The sequence below is a fragment of the Neomonachus schauinslandi genome, chromosome 11, assembly GCF_002201575.2.
Source record: "Neomonachus schauinslandi chromosome 11, ASM220157v2, whole genome shotgun sequence".
Taxonomy (NCBI): Eukaryota; Metazoa; Chordata; class Mammalia; order Carnivora; family Phocidae; genus Neomonachus; species Neomonachus schauinslandi.
Window position 1 is genome coordinate 26,413,730 of NC_058413.1, and position 14,676 is coordinate 26,428,405.

The 14,676-nt window shown below is 36.5% G+C and overlaps 1 protein-coding gene across 3 annotated transcripts in view; it reads right to left on the bottom strand.

Moving 5' to 3' along the window:
* Positions 1-739: 739 nt before the first annotated feature.
* Positions 740-14,676, bottom strand: part of HIPK3 (homeodomain interacting protein kinase 3) — a 90,211-nt gene continuing 76,274 nt past the window's right edge. The window contains exons 9-17 of one of the 3 annotated variants that reach the window (XM_021685344.2): positions 9,824-9,945; positions 9,435-9,559; positions 9,183-9,344; positions 8,965-9,027; positions 8,376-8,672; positions 7,940-8,080; positions 5,981-6,216; positions 5,558-5,685; positions 740-4,698 (exon numbers count right to left, since the gene is read on the bottom strand). In XM_021685344.2, the coding sequence (XP_021541019.1) occupies positions 4,222-4,698; positions 5,558-5,685; positions 5,981-6,216; positions 7,940-8,080; positions 8,376-8,672; positions 8,965-9,027; positions 9,183-9,344; positions 9,435-9,559; positions 9,824-9,945 (1,751 nt within the window). In that variant the 3' untranslated portion in view covers positions 740-4,221. Of the gene's footprint in view, positions 4,699-5,557; positions 5,686-5,980; positions 6,217-7,939; positions 8,081-8,375; positions 8,673-8,964; positions 9,028-9,182; positions 9,345-9,434; positions 9,563-9,823; positions 9,946-14,676 lie in introns of all 3 variants that reach the window. The other 2 variants (XM_021685347.2, XM_021685345.2) reach the window with 2 other exon arrangements.

Here is a 14,676-nt window from a genome sequence, read left to right on the forward strand (position 1 = left end):
CCTGAGATCATGACCTGAGCCGAAATCAAGAGTCGGACGCTTAACTGACTGCACCACCCAGGCGTCCCCTTTAAGTCTCATGTTTTACATCTTAAAAATGTGTGAATTCCCTACTCTTCATTCCGGCATACTAAGCAGAAATATTTACCTCAAAAAATATTCAAGGAAACAATATTCAGGGGAAACAGGCCGTGGGTATCTTGTGGGTGCAGGACTTCTGGCACACTGCCCCAGGCCTCAGTTTAAAAAGGACTGGTGCAGGGGCGCCTGGGTGGCTCAGTCAGTTAAGCGTCTGACTCTTGATTTTGGTTCAGGTCATGATCTCCTGGTCATGAGATCAAGCTCCACATCGGGCTCCACGCTCAGCAGGGAGTCCTCTGGACATTCTCTCTCTCCCTCTGCCCCTCCCCCTGCTCCTGCACACACCCTCCCTCAAATAATCTTTAAAAAAACAACAAAACAAAAACAGAAAGAACTGGTGGAAAGTAGATTAGTTATGATTAGAAAGCCTCATTCATAGATGAGATTCACCACTCAGAAGTGGGACTCTGGACAACTTACCTAAATACTTTGAACCTATTTCTTCATTTACATAATGGTGAAGATAATAATACCTATCTCACAGGTGGTTTTGAGAATTAAATGAGATGACTGATGTAAGTTAGGTACTAAGTGTTACTACCCTTTTCCTTCCCTCCCCTGTAAGCAGTCCTGGGGTGGAAAAAAAGGCAACAAGCTGTTTGCTGCAATATATATATTTTAATTCAAAGTGAATCGACAGTAATACACCATAAATTCTTATTTTGACACTCACCAAAATAGTCACCTGGAAAACCCGCTTTTTGTGACAAAGTACAGAAGGCTTGGTCACATTTAAATCACTGAGAACTAGAGAGAAATACTAGCGCAAACCGTAATAGACATTACATCCATAAAAATTTTCCCAGTCCTTATTGTAATATTGCACAGTGCAATTGCTACATGGCAAACTAGTGTAGCATAGAAGTAAAAGCAAAAACAAACCAAAGAAAGAAAGCCACAAGTCTAAAATTGTTAAACAGTTAACAGTTCAAACTTAGTAATCAAATCTATTATCATTGGGTTCATTAAAACAAATCTTCCTACACCTTGCAGTGTATGATTTAACTTTTACTTAACACAAACCAAGATTAAAATTAGTAGAGATCTGAAAAAGTGAAAAGGCTTTGCTACTACAGTAACATATTTAAACACCCTGAAGGAAAAGAAAAGTAAGTATCAGGGTATTTGGTAAAAAAAAAAAAAAATAGTAATTTGCAAATCAAAAAAGTATGCAAATATGCAACTTGGAAGTCATGCAGTGTTTTATTTAAGAAAGCAGTAAAACCAAAGAAAACTGGTAAAATGGTTTTAAAGAAGGTATAAATCCAAATTCTTTTGTCGATATGTTGAATTTAAAAGTTAGCAGGATTTTGACATTTTTAATTTTTAAACACATTAAAAAGCCCATGATCAGAATTGGTTAAGAGCAGTGTACTCAACTAGGGTACGCCTTTATCAAATTTCACTATTACGAAAACATTTACTGTCCTTCTAACAAGACCATCTGAGTCTTGGAACTGAAATACAGAAAATACGACATTTCAGGGTAGTAAATATGGCCCCGAACGAATATAAAACTGCGCCAGTTTTGTACCTGTTGTACAAACAGAAATCGATCCTTTGCACTTGGTGTTTCTGAAACATCCGCTGCCAGCATTGATTCTTTTCCAAGAAGTGAGCAGATACCAGTGATCTGCTGGACCATATAAATAAAAATAAGCTGTGGAGGGCAGCAAGTTTACTTAAATAGTGACTCCATAAATTTGCCATCTGTAAATAATCTTTTAAATTAATCTTAGGCTACTCCTTTTTTCTGTGTAATATATATATGTATATATATATTTCTATTTATATAAAATGCATAGAATTGATTACTAAAAACACTGAAACTTGTGGGGAAAATTAAGTCCTTCATTTTCAGTGTGACTAAAAATGTACTGCTGGTTTTTTATTTTATGATCTAATACTGTAATTTTTTAAAATCAATTTCAGGCACATTTACTTCATTGATGATTATTAAATAAAACACTGCTTGTGTTAATGGAGTAAAGAAAAGTTTATCCATTATTAGCTTATTGTCAACGCTGTATTAGAGCTGTACTAGTGGTATGCAATTCATTTATCAAAGAAATGCTGTAAATCCAAAACATTTGGAGAGTTTTACACTCAAATGCTTTGTACTGTTTATTCCAGTAAATGCTGTAAGATTATATTCCAGATTTTTAAGGAAAAAAAGTTAAGTCAAGCCTGCAAGATACAGCTTTCTCAAGTGTCTACAATGCCAGTATGAAAATAAAAAATTAAGTTACATTGATACATCCAAGTTTTTTATATGCAGTGATGAGCACAAACATTAATAGAGATAAAATACTGATGCAAATAACACACCCCAAAATAACATATGCAATTATTTTCCATCATTTACAATACAGTAGTTACAATGACACTCCAAACAGAAAAGCAAAGTAAAAAATCAAAACCCCAACTTCTATTTCATGTAATTAGACTTATACAGAAATTAGAAGGCTAAATAACAACTAGTTAATCACCTAATTTCACAGCTATCTGAAGTGGCAATCGTTATATAGCAGCTTATCTATGATACATTCAAGATAAATGATACAATTTATTACTTGCCCATAAGCTAAAACACAGCCTGTTTAATACCTTTCCTTAAATTCCACCTCTACACTACAATATACTTGAGGTCTATGCAAAAAAGTAGCTACCTTTTATATAGGAAATGGATGATTAAGTCTTTGGTGCTGTAAAAGCAACTTCATTTAAACATAACCACCAACCACCAAAAAAGAAAAAAGAAAGAAAGAAAAGAAAAGAAGAAGGGAAAAACCCAAGACACACTTCCTAGGAAAGAAAAAGCATGTAATTTCTGTCCCTGACGGAATGTATTAAATAAGCAAACACCACCAACAAGCAAAACAAGTACTACAATGTAAAAATACTTAAAAAAAAAAAAAAAAAAAACCCTCTCACATGCATAAATGAACAATTGCACACAAAGAACTCACATCTTTTCAAGCTTCAATAGTAAATATTCTGCTACTATTTATTAAATACTGCATGGTTTGCCCAAGCTAAGATGAAACCACATCATGAATCAATGAGCATTTTGCGTTTTCTTTCATTACCTACTCAAAGTCATGCCTACTGCACCTCTAAACCTTTTATTAAATCCAATTATACAGCAAACACTCCCAAAATAAACTTAGATTGTATTGCAGTTTCACTTAACAGTATATAAAATGCTGTGTTGTGACAGATATCAACTATCCATTAGATACTCAATCAATTTTTCTTAAGCACTACTAACTGCTTGCTTTTCTTGAAGCTAGATCATTCTGAAAAATCAGACAGCAGAACTCAGCTATAGCAAACATGCTGCCCTCTTAGTAAGGAAAAAACAGCTACAACCTGAAATCATACCACACAAAACCAAAAATGAACATTACTCTATCAAAAGAAAACTAAAGAGTAGATCTGAATTTTAAGTGCTGCAGTCCTCAACATTTATATATAGGTAATAACATTAACAACCTCAAATATTTAAGGCACTATGTGTGGGAACGGTTTACAATGCAGCTGAGATTATTAGAACAACATTTAAGAGCAAAGTCTAGGCAACATTTTGCCCATGCAAAGACACATGCAAATGTAAAGAACAATAGCTCAATTTCTTAGGTAAGTGACCCAACATTTATACACTAAGACACAGATAATACAATTCACTTGTAAGCTGTAATTCTGACATATGTGCATCTGTTGCTCTAAGTCTGTACACAGAATGGCTTCCCAAATGTGGATGTGTCTTGCACTAGTTAGAAGGCAATTTTATAAAAAATAGCAGGAGCAAAATTGGACTTCCGCTCCCATAAGTCACCTGTCTAGAGTTACTACATAAGAAGATAACATGACCAAAGACAAGTTATACCAAATGTGCAAAACACATTAAAAGTGAGTTTTTTTTTTTTTAAAGCTCAAAGTTGTTTAAATTGCACCCAAGTCTACATGATTCAAAAATAATTTTCTTGTGCCATGGCTAATATTTATTAAATACCATGTTTTTATTTTTAATCAAATGTTTTTATCATTGAGCTTCCTCAATATACTCTTTTTGAGTGTTCACATATATGGATACTGGCTGAGTTTTGTTGGACTCAATGGAAATCCAGTATATGCAGGTGATGCTGCAATGTAAGAATGTGGTGGGAAGATTGGTTTGTACGGAGTCTGATGAATGGTTGGGGATGGTAACAGACGGGGATTTATGCCCACTGGGACTTGGTGAACTATGCCACTGGGATGAGAGATATTGTAAGTTGGATGCTGTAACATAGGTCTTGAGGTACATGGAGAGGCTAAGAGGTGGGCCACTGGTGCAGCACTACTGAGGGGAGCTGATGATGGGTATGGAAGTAGAGTAGGCTGTCCTCCAAGATGCGCATTTCCAGCCAGGTGGGCATGCATGGCCGTGTGATTGGGACTTCCATGAGAAAGAGTGAATGGATTACTGGTAACACTAGTAGGGATATAAGCTTGCTGTCTTCGATGTCCGAAGTTTCCATTCCACTCTTGATGCCCAGATCCAAAGTGCTGAACCTATCCAAAAACATAGACGAAAAAAGACTGAATACATATTTTATAAGTTAAAAAGAAAGGAAGAAAGGGAAATTACAATACACTCTGTGACTGATCATCCACAGAGGATCTCTCAGATCTCCACTTCTACTCAGCACAGAGAAGAGTGAAATATCAATTTTATACATATTAATATTAAACCTGTTAACATTTATTACCATGTATTATGATAATATTAACACTGCCACTACCACTGCTGCCAGGATCACCATCCCCCCGTCACTACTAATCACAACCATTTGGGGAGCACTTATTTTATGGAAAGCTAACACTGTACATATGTGACATTATTTAATTCCAAAACAACCCTACAACATAGCTATTATTCCCTTTAACTGTGGTCCAGATTTGTTGAAGAGACCCGGCCAAGGTAACATACATAGTACTCGGCAAAGCCAGGATTTGAACACAGGTCTGACGCCAATACCTGTTACCTTTTCTTTCCCAGAGTGAAACACAACTGCTGAGCACAGCACTGACCAGAGGGCAAGTACTCAGCGAGGTATGACTATTACCACAACTGACACAACAAAGGCAGCCACCAATCCATTAGTGCGCAATCTGAGCGGACGGGTCTAAGACAGCAGACATACTCGACAGTCATGTAAGAGAATCTAAAAGCCTAATGTTTCTGAAGAACTCAGGTTCTAGGATAATCTGCTTCATTATCCTATTATGAGGCCAATTTCTCCTTAGTCACGTGAGATGATGAAAAGGGATACATTTTTCAAAACTGTATACAGGGTCAGAATCTTTTTTCCTCCAAATGAAACACTGCTGATTTTGAATCCCAAAGACTCTTAGAACTTCACAAGCATACCTGACTGAAATTCAAATGCTGCTGCTGGAATGCTGATGTCAGTTTCTGCTGACGATTACCCACCGTGGAAGGCTGGTTTAATCTCCCAGGAGCGGATCGGCCTTTTATTAAGGGCTGGCATATAGAATCTGGCAACGAACAAAACAGAAGACAGCTGATGCTTTTCCTTCTCATATAAAAATTAGAAAGGTCTTTAGATATTTTACACAGTACTGATTTGACAACCTTAAAATTAAATAAAGAGAAAAGACATCTCATGGTTTCCAGCACCAAATGGTATCAGGAAAGATTTCCTTTCTATGACAGATTAGGCAGGATCAAGTTGGAAATTCAGAGATGACTTCTGGCAATGTTGTTCTCTAAGGTTCCCAAATTAAGACTTTTTGAAGGGCTAGTCAGGGAAATAGGGCGGACTCAGTTTACCTGTGTTTGCCATATGCTCGTCGGCATTTAATCCATTCTCTAGTCCCATTGGTGGCACCACAACAGTACAAACAGCTGGTTTGGTTTCCGTGTTGGCCGAGCTCACCAGTTCTGTGTTTTGATGAGCGGCCTCCACAAAGCTGCTCTCTGCAAAGGGACTGTCGTGTCCCGAAGAGTCTGACGTTGGAGAGCCATCCACAGTATCACAACCACTTTCCTGTTCTTCATCTGACATACTATAAGAAAGCATTTTTATGAATATGTTTTTCAACATTACATCTAAAGTTAAGTACTGTCCAGGCTCCAGGAAATTAATGAGAATCTTACTCAGTTATTTCATATCTAATTACAACTTCTTCCTTGTCCAGTAATATTTTTTTCATAAACATTCTAGACTCTCACATTAATTCTCTATTCAGACTGTTAACCTTCTGTTTCTATCCTGTTTAGTTACATCATTTTGGCACTTTATTTTCTCTCCTTTCCCTTCCCAATTGATTCTTAGTAGTGGTTCATAAAATTCCACTTTATAAACTCCAGAAAATCTCATCAAGACACTATAAAAGATGCACTATTCTGGATAATTTAAATGAAATGTAAAAACATATAGTCATGTGACCTGATTTCAAATTAAATTCTAATGTTAGGATTCATATCTTTAGTGGTAATTGGGGTCCTTTTAACTAAACAGTTATCTGAAAGGTCTTCCCCAGCTCTCCAAAGGCCTAGCCAAAGTCCCATGTTTCCCTTCTCCTCCTGGCCCCCCGAGGCCATGACAATCTCTCCCCTCTTGGAGAGAGCAGTGATGGTCTATTTTAATCATTCATTTCATACTTAACAATTTGAAGCATCTTTATGTATATATATACTTTTAGTTGTATTTATTTGTACATATATGTAATATTTTTATATAGACATATATATTTACAGAGATGAATATATATATATATATATATATATGCCAACTGCCAAACCATATTATAAGCAATTCACAAAAAGATGTGTTAAAACTTCTTTACATCTTCCAAAGTATTCAATACCATTATTTCCTGACTAAGGAAAAAACAGAAAACAAATGTATAAAATTGACTTTTTTTTTTTTTTAAAGATTTTATTTATTTATTTGACAGAGAGACACAGCGAGAGAGGGAACACAAACAGCGGGAGTGGGAGAGGAAGAAGCAGGCTTCCCGCTGAGCAGGGAGCCCGATGTGGGGCTCGATCCCAAGACCATGGGATCATGACCTGAGCCAAAGGCAGACGCTTAACGACTGAGCCACTCAGGCACCCCTAAAATTAAGACTTCTTAAGGATTTTTTTCAAATTTTGTTTCCACTAAAAAAAAAATTTTTTCTAAAAGTTGAAATCAAATGTATTTCACTGAGATCTTTATGGCTTATCTCTTTACGTGTTGGTGTATCATGCTGACAAGGAGAAGCTCACTAGTTTAGTGGCAATGCACGTCCCTGGCCAAAAAAAAAAGTAGGAAAGGAAATATGGATAAAACCATGCAAATCAATCACCAATGAGAGAAAAAAGCCATATTGGATACTTTACTGACAGTGGGTTATGACTTTATTATGCAAAAATTCCTTTTATTTTGCCAAAATGTTTATTTTTCTCTATGTTTCTATTCCAAATTTAAGTAATAATTGTAGTCTATGGAGAACTTGAGGACATGGCTTTTTCTACCCTTTCAAAAACAAATGATTCTTTAAAAATCATTTATTAAAAGCTGAATTTTTCATTTAGATGTGTTCTACAACAGTAGAAAAAAGTAAAAGAAAAGTATTACTTAAAACCCAAGTTTCTAAAAAAGTGATCTGGTTAAAAATTATGTTCAAGAGAGAAGCCCCTGTAGTAAATGGACAGGCACTTATTAACATAAACAACAAAAGAAATTACAGGCTTTTTAGCAGACATAGTATTTATGGTATGCCACCACTGAAATTCCCTTACCTGTTCGGTCTCTTGCAAGGGGATGGGCTGGACTGCCCTGAGGAGCTGGTGCTCAGGGTACTGTCAGGACTACTTAATGAACACATCCGATCGATATTCAAAGTGCTCTGGCAAGCTTCACAATCCAGACTATCTTTACATCTAGTGAAAGAGGGATGAGAAAACCATGGGTCAAAAATGAGAAGCAGCCAAAATTTACATTATTTAATTAAGGATATGGAGCAGTTCAGAGTGCCCTACATCAACAAAAGCCTAAAGCTTACTAATACAGGAGAAATGCTGTGATAATCATGTTAATTCCTATTCAGGATGTTTACTCCAAAGGACACTGACAGACCAGGGATAAGTCCCAGAAAGGTGTTTTTCACCACACCAGAGGGCGCCATCACTATTTAAGGCTGTGGCATGAACACAAGGAACTGCTTTTGGCACTTACTCTCTGAGTGAGTGTCTCTGCGCTGTCTCCTCCTCATCAGTGTCACTGCTAATAGTGATCACACTCACTGCAGGGCTTGGGGAGTCAGCAATGATGATGGTTTGCCGCTGTTTGTCGGAAACTGATGAGTCAGACTCCTGCCGTACAGATGTTTCACAACAGTCTCTCGCCTCTCCTTCTGAGTTATGATTGTCCCGTGTTTCTATACAACGTACTTCCTCGACATCTTTCCCATTTACTAACTTTGGAGAAATAAATGTTGAATGTGGGACATTCGTATTCTGCAATGAATTACTCCTGCAACCAAAGGAATAATGTGTCATTTCTATAATCAAAATATGTACATGACATTTTTCTAAGACATCTTGTTCAAATGAACAATGTGAAGCTTCACTTGTTCAAGATCATGTATATAACATACTAACATATAGATCGTTTTATAAATATATTATCTCTGGAAATATCAGTGTAGATTGCAGTTATATACATTAAAATGGTCATTTCTTGGTAAATGGGGCATCTGAGTGTCTAGAATTGTCTAAGATTATATGTAGATAATAAATCAAAAGGGCAATAAAGACAATCTTACCAACTGAAAGCATTTATTTCCTCTCTTCCTGGCTCCCATTCCATTAGTTTTACCAAAATACCTCTGAGAAATTGAGAAGGGGAGCTGGCTTAGTGTTTGCAACACAGCTATCAAAGAGGTCATTTTGAATAAAACAGTGACCCTTTAGTGTACATGCAAAATTTACTTTAAGGACTAATTTTCAAAATGCAGAGGAAAGTTAAAATACTGATACCAACCTGTTCTGGCACAGTTTATTTTTCTTTGTGGTGGCAGGCTGGGGCCAGACAACATGCGCGATGCCCACGCTAATTGGCTGCGGGGCCGATAAAGTTATCTGATTGGTTAGAAGAGGTTGTGGCATCACTGAGCTATAATGATTACTGTGTGAAATCATTTTCCTAGGGAGAAAGTTCAGAAAAATTGAATCCCTTCTATACCAAGATCTGTTCTGCAAACTTCACAAGCAAGTATTTTTGTTTTTAACTTACCCCCAGTCTCCAAGCCTTTGGGAACCAGCCACCCCGTCAGAAGTTAATGCGGTAGTAGCGGGAGCCATGGGTGTGACCTGCTGCCAGGCAGGTACAAGCATCTGCTGTGTTCTGCCAGACCACGTCTGCTGCACCAGATGCAAAAGAAAAGCTAGTAAGTTACAAGTAATTCATCATCACTACAGCTTAAAATCAAAAATACATTACAGTAACAATCATTAATAATTATGTAAAAGTAGAGCCAAAGACTACAAAAGATTGAATTCCTGTCCAGATCGTTTTTACTGTTTCTCAGCAGCACAGGCTGATATATTACAAGTGGATCAGTGCGCCCTTACTTGAGTATAAGGAAGACAGCATATAGGCAAAAATAATAAATTATTACCAACCTGAGAGAGAACTCCTGGTCGGATCTGTAGTGGCTGTACAGCTGGGGCCTGAGTTACAAGTGGAACTGTATTATCTACTCTTATTGAATAACTAGTAGGTTTACCATGTGTTGCAGGAATACCTATGAAAAAGAAAAATCAAAGAAAACAAAAAGTTCTTAAAAACTGTTTCTCTGAGTTAACTTACAAAACTCTTTTAAATTCAAAGAACTGCTAAAATTCTGATTAGGACTTTAAAACCATCTCCTACATAAAATGTTCATAACATTAACAAAGCAATCTGTTAGGAAAGTGAGGTTCTTTCTATCTACCTTGTGGTACATCATTCCAAAAATTGATATAAAGCTACTCATTCTACTGCTTTAAAATGCATACCACCAAGTTGAATCATTTATTTTTCTTGAAACCTCCCATTCCTTTTAAAGTTTGCTATTCTAGCTTTATTTCCTTTTCAAATAGTTTTGCCACTATGATAAAGGACATGGAAAGGTGAATCTAGTCCAACATCCTGATCTTCTAGCAGATAATGTATATCTTCTCATACAAACTTCTTTAAAAACTCTAACAGGATCTTACACTTTTGGCACCAAAGGGGGGAATGTATCGTAACTTCACACTTCAATGGCCATGATGGCTTAACATGATTCAAGAAAATTCAGGGATGACACACTCATTCCAACCTCGAAAGGAAAAGCAAAAATAATCTTTCATGATGATACAGCTGAGCTTTGACCAATGTGGCTTACTCCACTAGTATTCCTAGTAGAAAGCTACTGCAACTCCAAGACAAACATGTTCCACTTTGCTCGCCCACTAGGAAAATTAGAAAGCAGAACTGCCAGTCTTGTTAATCCTGTTAATACCTCTGTGTCATATACTGCAAAAGTACCTTCCAAATACTGTCTTATATTAAACTTTGAGACAGTGAAATAGTATCATCCCAAATGAGAACTTTGACTCAACAAGATTTTAGGGGTGTCCCCCAAACTCAGAAAGCTCATTTATGAGAATAAATTCACTACTTCACAGTTCCAGTCTCTTGTAGCAGTGACTTTCAATATAGGCTGGCAGATTATTTAAGTATCATCGGTTTTTGCATCAAAGTGATCTTAGGTGTTTCTGATCAGCCATAAGAGAAAAATATTACAATTGTTTTATTTTACTACTGAAAAATAACCTTATAATTTTATTGCACAAATATATTATAAGCGTTAATCCTAAAGAGAATGTGAATTTGGTTGTGTTTATTTATCTTCATAGAGGCTCTTCTCCCACTACCAGGGTGTTCTACCCCCGAGCTCCACCTAAAAAGCTAGGATTAAGTTTAACAAAGATCTATGGATTATTTTTTTAAAACTGACCTTCTTACCCTTCCAAAAAGCATGTTTTGATCAGCAAATTCTCCAAGAAATGGAATATAAGCACACCCAGGCAGTGTAGATATATGGCAGCAATAGACAATCTCATCAGAGAAAAAAGTATTCACTTTGACAAGGATGAAAGGACAGAGCAAACTCTCAAATTCCAACAAAAATCAACTTGCCCTTAAATTCTCCTCATAACTGATGCCTTACAATGAGAAGAATTCTCCTATTATCTTCTCTCCTCATGAGGTCTAATTTATTTTTATCAAATTCAACATGGTTAAGATCCCAATTTTCTATATAGTTATTAGATTAGCTAAAACTTCATCTTTGTTTGATTATATTTGCTTTAATACCTCCACAGCGGGGCACAAAAGCTTAAAGATTGTTCTAGGACAACAGGAGAATTTTGTTGAAATGTGTTTGATTCTAAAATAGCAGTTTTCAACCAAAGGGGACGAATAACTAGCCCTTCAGGTTGCCAAATAATGTTAAATGCTTGTTTAATATATACTCAAATTTGTTAAATAAAAGCTTGGCTAAGTGTTTCTTAACCTAAAAAAGGTACACTGTCAGGGCTGTCGTACCTATATATCTGTATCTACGTGTTATATGTATAATATAACAAAGTTATGGCTACAGTACGTATAGTGTCTACACCCATGGAAAATATATGAAAGGCATGATGAACCTATAGACACTGTAGCCCCAAAGTAAAAAATGTCAAATGGAACAGACATAAAATTTACTTAAAAATACAAACTATAATGGTGCCATAACTGCTAACCAACAGCTGCCCAATAACCATTTAAAATGTTTCTTCAAAACGGACTGGCAGCACATTATGAGGGAAAGCAGTAAGAAGACCAATATTGGGATTTTCTACGGAGATACTAAAGCAGATTAGAGGGAAAGCTTTCATTTCTAAGCATCACTATACTAAGACAAGAAACAAAGAACCAACATATTTATAGAGCCTACATGTCCTGCTACAATGTACCTGTTACATAAGCTAACAAGTATTCTGCTTTGTCTTACTGTTAATTCTAATTCCAAAATACTGTTCTTGACATTTAAAAGGTTGATGAGTCTGACGGTATCTCCTTTTCTTTGTTACCCCTATCCTGAGCCACTCATATAGCTGTTGGCATATGTACAGAAAGGTTACTTATCTTTTATCAGTTATAAGGCACATTCAAAGAGAAAAGATTTCTCTGATGCCTCACTGGATGTTTAAAGAATGACGCTTGACTGTGTTCAGAAATGTGTCTCACAAGCCTCTTAAATTTTTGCTACAAACAGAAGGTAGGCTCTGAAAAAAAGAGCTGCTATTCTCAATCTTGATGAGATACCCCACACTGTACCCCACAGTACTCAAGCTGACTTTGGTACACAGGGGAAAATTATTAGAAAAGAATCTGGAGCGCCTGGGTGGCTCAGTTGGTTAAGTATCCGACTCTTGGTCTCAGCTCAAGTCTTGAGCTCAAGGCCGTAAGTTCAAGCCCCACACTGACCGTGGAGCCTACTTAAACAAAAAAGAACTTAAGAATCTATTTGTTAGTACATAGTAAAAACTCATCTAAGTGAAAATGCATCTGTCAAAAACCCATTTACATGATAACTGATTAAAAAACAAAGAAGCATCAGTCTTGCATGCTCAAGTATTTAGAAGTAAAATGTCTACCACTTACTATCAAACAGTGTAAGTATGTCTAGATAGAGCAAATAGGGCAAAATGTTAACACTTGTTGAATCTAGGGTAGAAGGCATTATGTTATTCTTTGAACTTTTCTACAGGTTTGAAATTTTTATAATAACAATTGAGGAAAAACAAAGAAATAAACACAATAGCATCTCTAAAAGCACTGACATCATGATGATGTGGGTTTTTTTATTACCCCTAGCCATGGGTTACTGTCACAGATACTTACAGACCACCTTGGCACACAATTTCATCTTAAAAATCAACCATCTAAGCTCTTGTTTTTTATCTTCAGTGCTACAAATCTTTCTCTCGATGAAACCTTATTTGAAAACCCAATATATATAAAAGATGAAAATAAAGCTACCCTGGCAGAACAAAAATGGCTGCAGAGTGAACATGTTTTCACATCTCTTATTACCAGCCGATCAAGTCAACAAACATACCTCAGTGCTTTATTAGGCACTGTAGGAGATATTAGAACTTTAGAAACGTTGCTCAAATCCTTAAATCAAACAAAAATTTCAAATAACCCGCAGAATACAGAAATACTAGAGCTAGAACTCACAAAGCTATTATCTATTCAGCCCATTTCCTTTGACTAAGGCTGAAAACAGGTTACCAGACTCATCTAGAATGACACTGCAAACAGCAGAGAACAGGACGGTATCCCAGGCGTCCTGACTGAGCACCGACTGCTTTCACCAACACTACTAGGCAGTACTACCACCACACTTCCAAGAGTCATTTAGGGCCTCATTTGTAGTTAACCTCTTGCTTTAAGACAGAATTAGATGTTAAAGCCTAGCAAAGACAAAATGCTAGGAAAGGACCTAGAAAGTCACGTTTTATTCTGGTTATTCCAGCCATAATATTGGCTGCTACTGTCCTTTAAGAACCACTAACAAGTGCCTGGTTTGAGAGTTTATGGCCTCTTCAAAGGTATTCTGCCACTCATCTCACTTGAGGTTTTAATTTGCTTTTTATCTAAATAAGGGACATAATCTAATCGAGTCAAAATCAATCTCTCCTTTTTTAATCCTAAGGTATGGGCAAAGAACAAGACTCTAAAATTTGGGGATAAAATTCCTTTGACCAGCCATCAAAAAAAAATGAAATCATGCCATTTGCAACAACATGGATGGAACTAGAGGGTATTGTGCTAAGTGAAGTAAGTCAATCAGAAAAAGACAATTACCATATGATCTCACGGATACGTGGGATTTAAGAAACAAGGCAGAGGATCATAGGGGAAGAGAGGAAAAAATGAAACATGATGAAACCAGAGAGGGAGACAAACCATAAGAGACTCTTAATCTCAGAAAACAAACTGAGGGTTGCTGGAGGGGTGGGGGAGGAGGGATGGAATAACTGGGTGATGGACACTGGGGAGGGTATGTGTTGTAAGAGCACTGGGTATAAAACTGATGAATCACAGACCTGTACCCCTGAAACAAATAATACATTATATGTTAATTAACTGAACTTAAATTTTAAAAAATTAAAAAAAAAAAAAAAAAAAAAAGAATTCCCTCGACCAAAATTTAAAGAACTGAGTTCTCAGTCACTTTAATGTCTGGTAAGAACAGACAGATAAAAGGTACTTACCTAAACATCTGGAGCTGTGATAACCACTAATGGACAACCCCACAGTTTTCCAAGCTCGTTAATTTCTACTAAGGTATTTCATTGTGCTAGACTCTACAGGAAATCTCATTATCATAATGACCCATTTTGTTAGTGATGATTACAGTGGAGCTCCGGTCAAGAGAGGAATGTCACTGGTC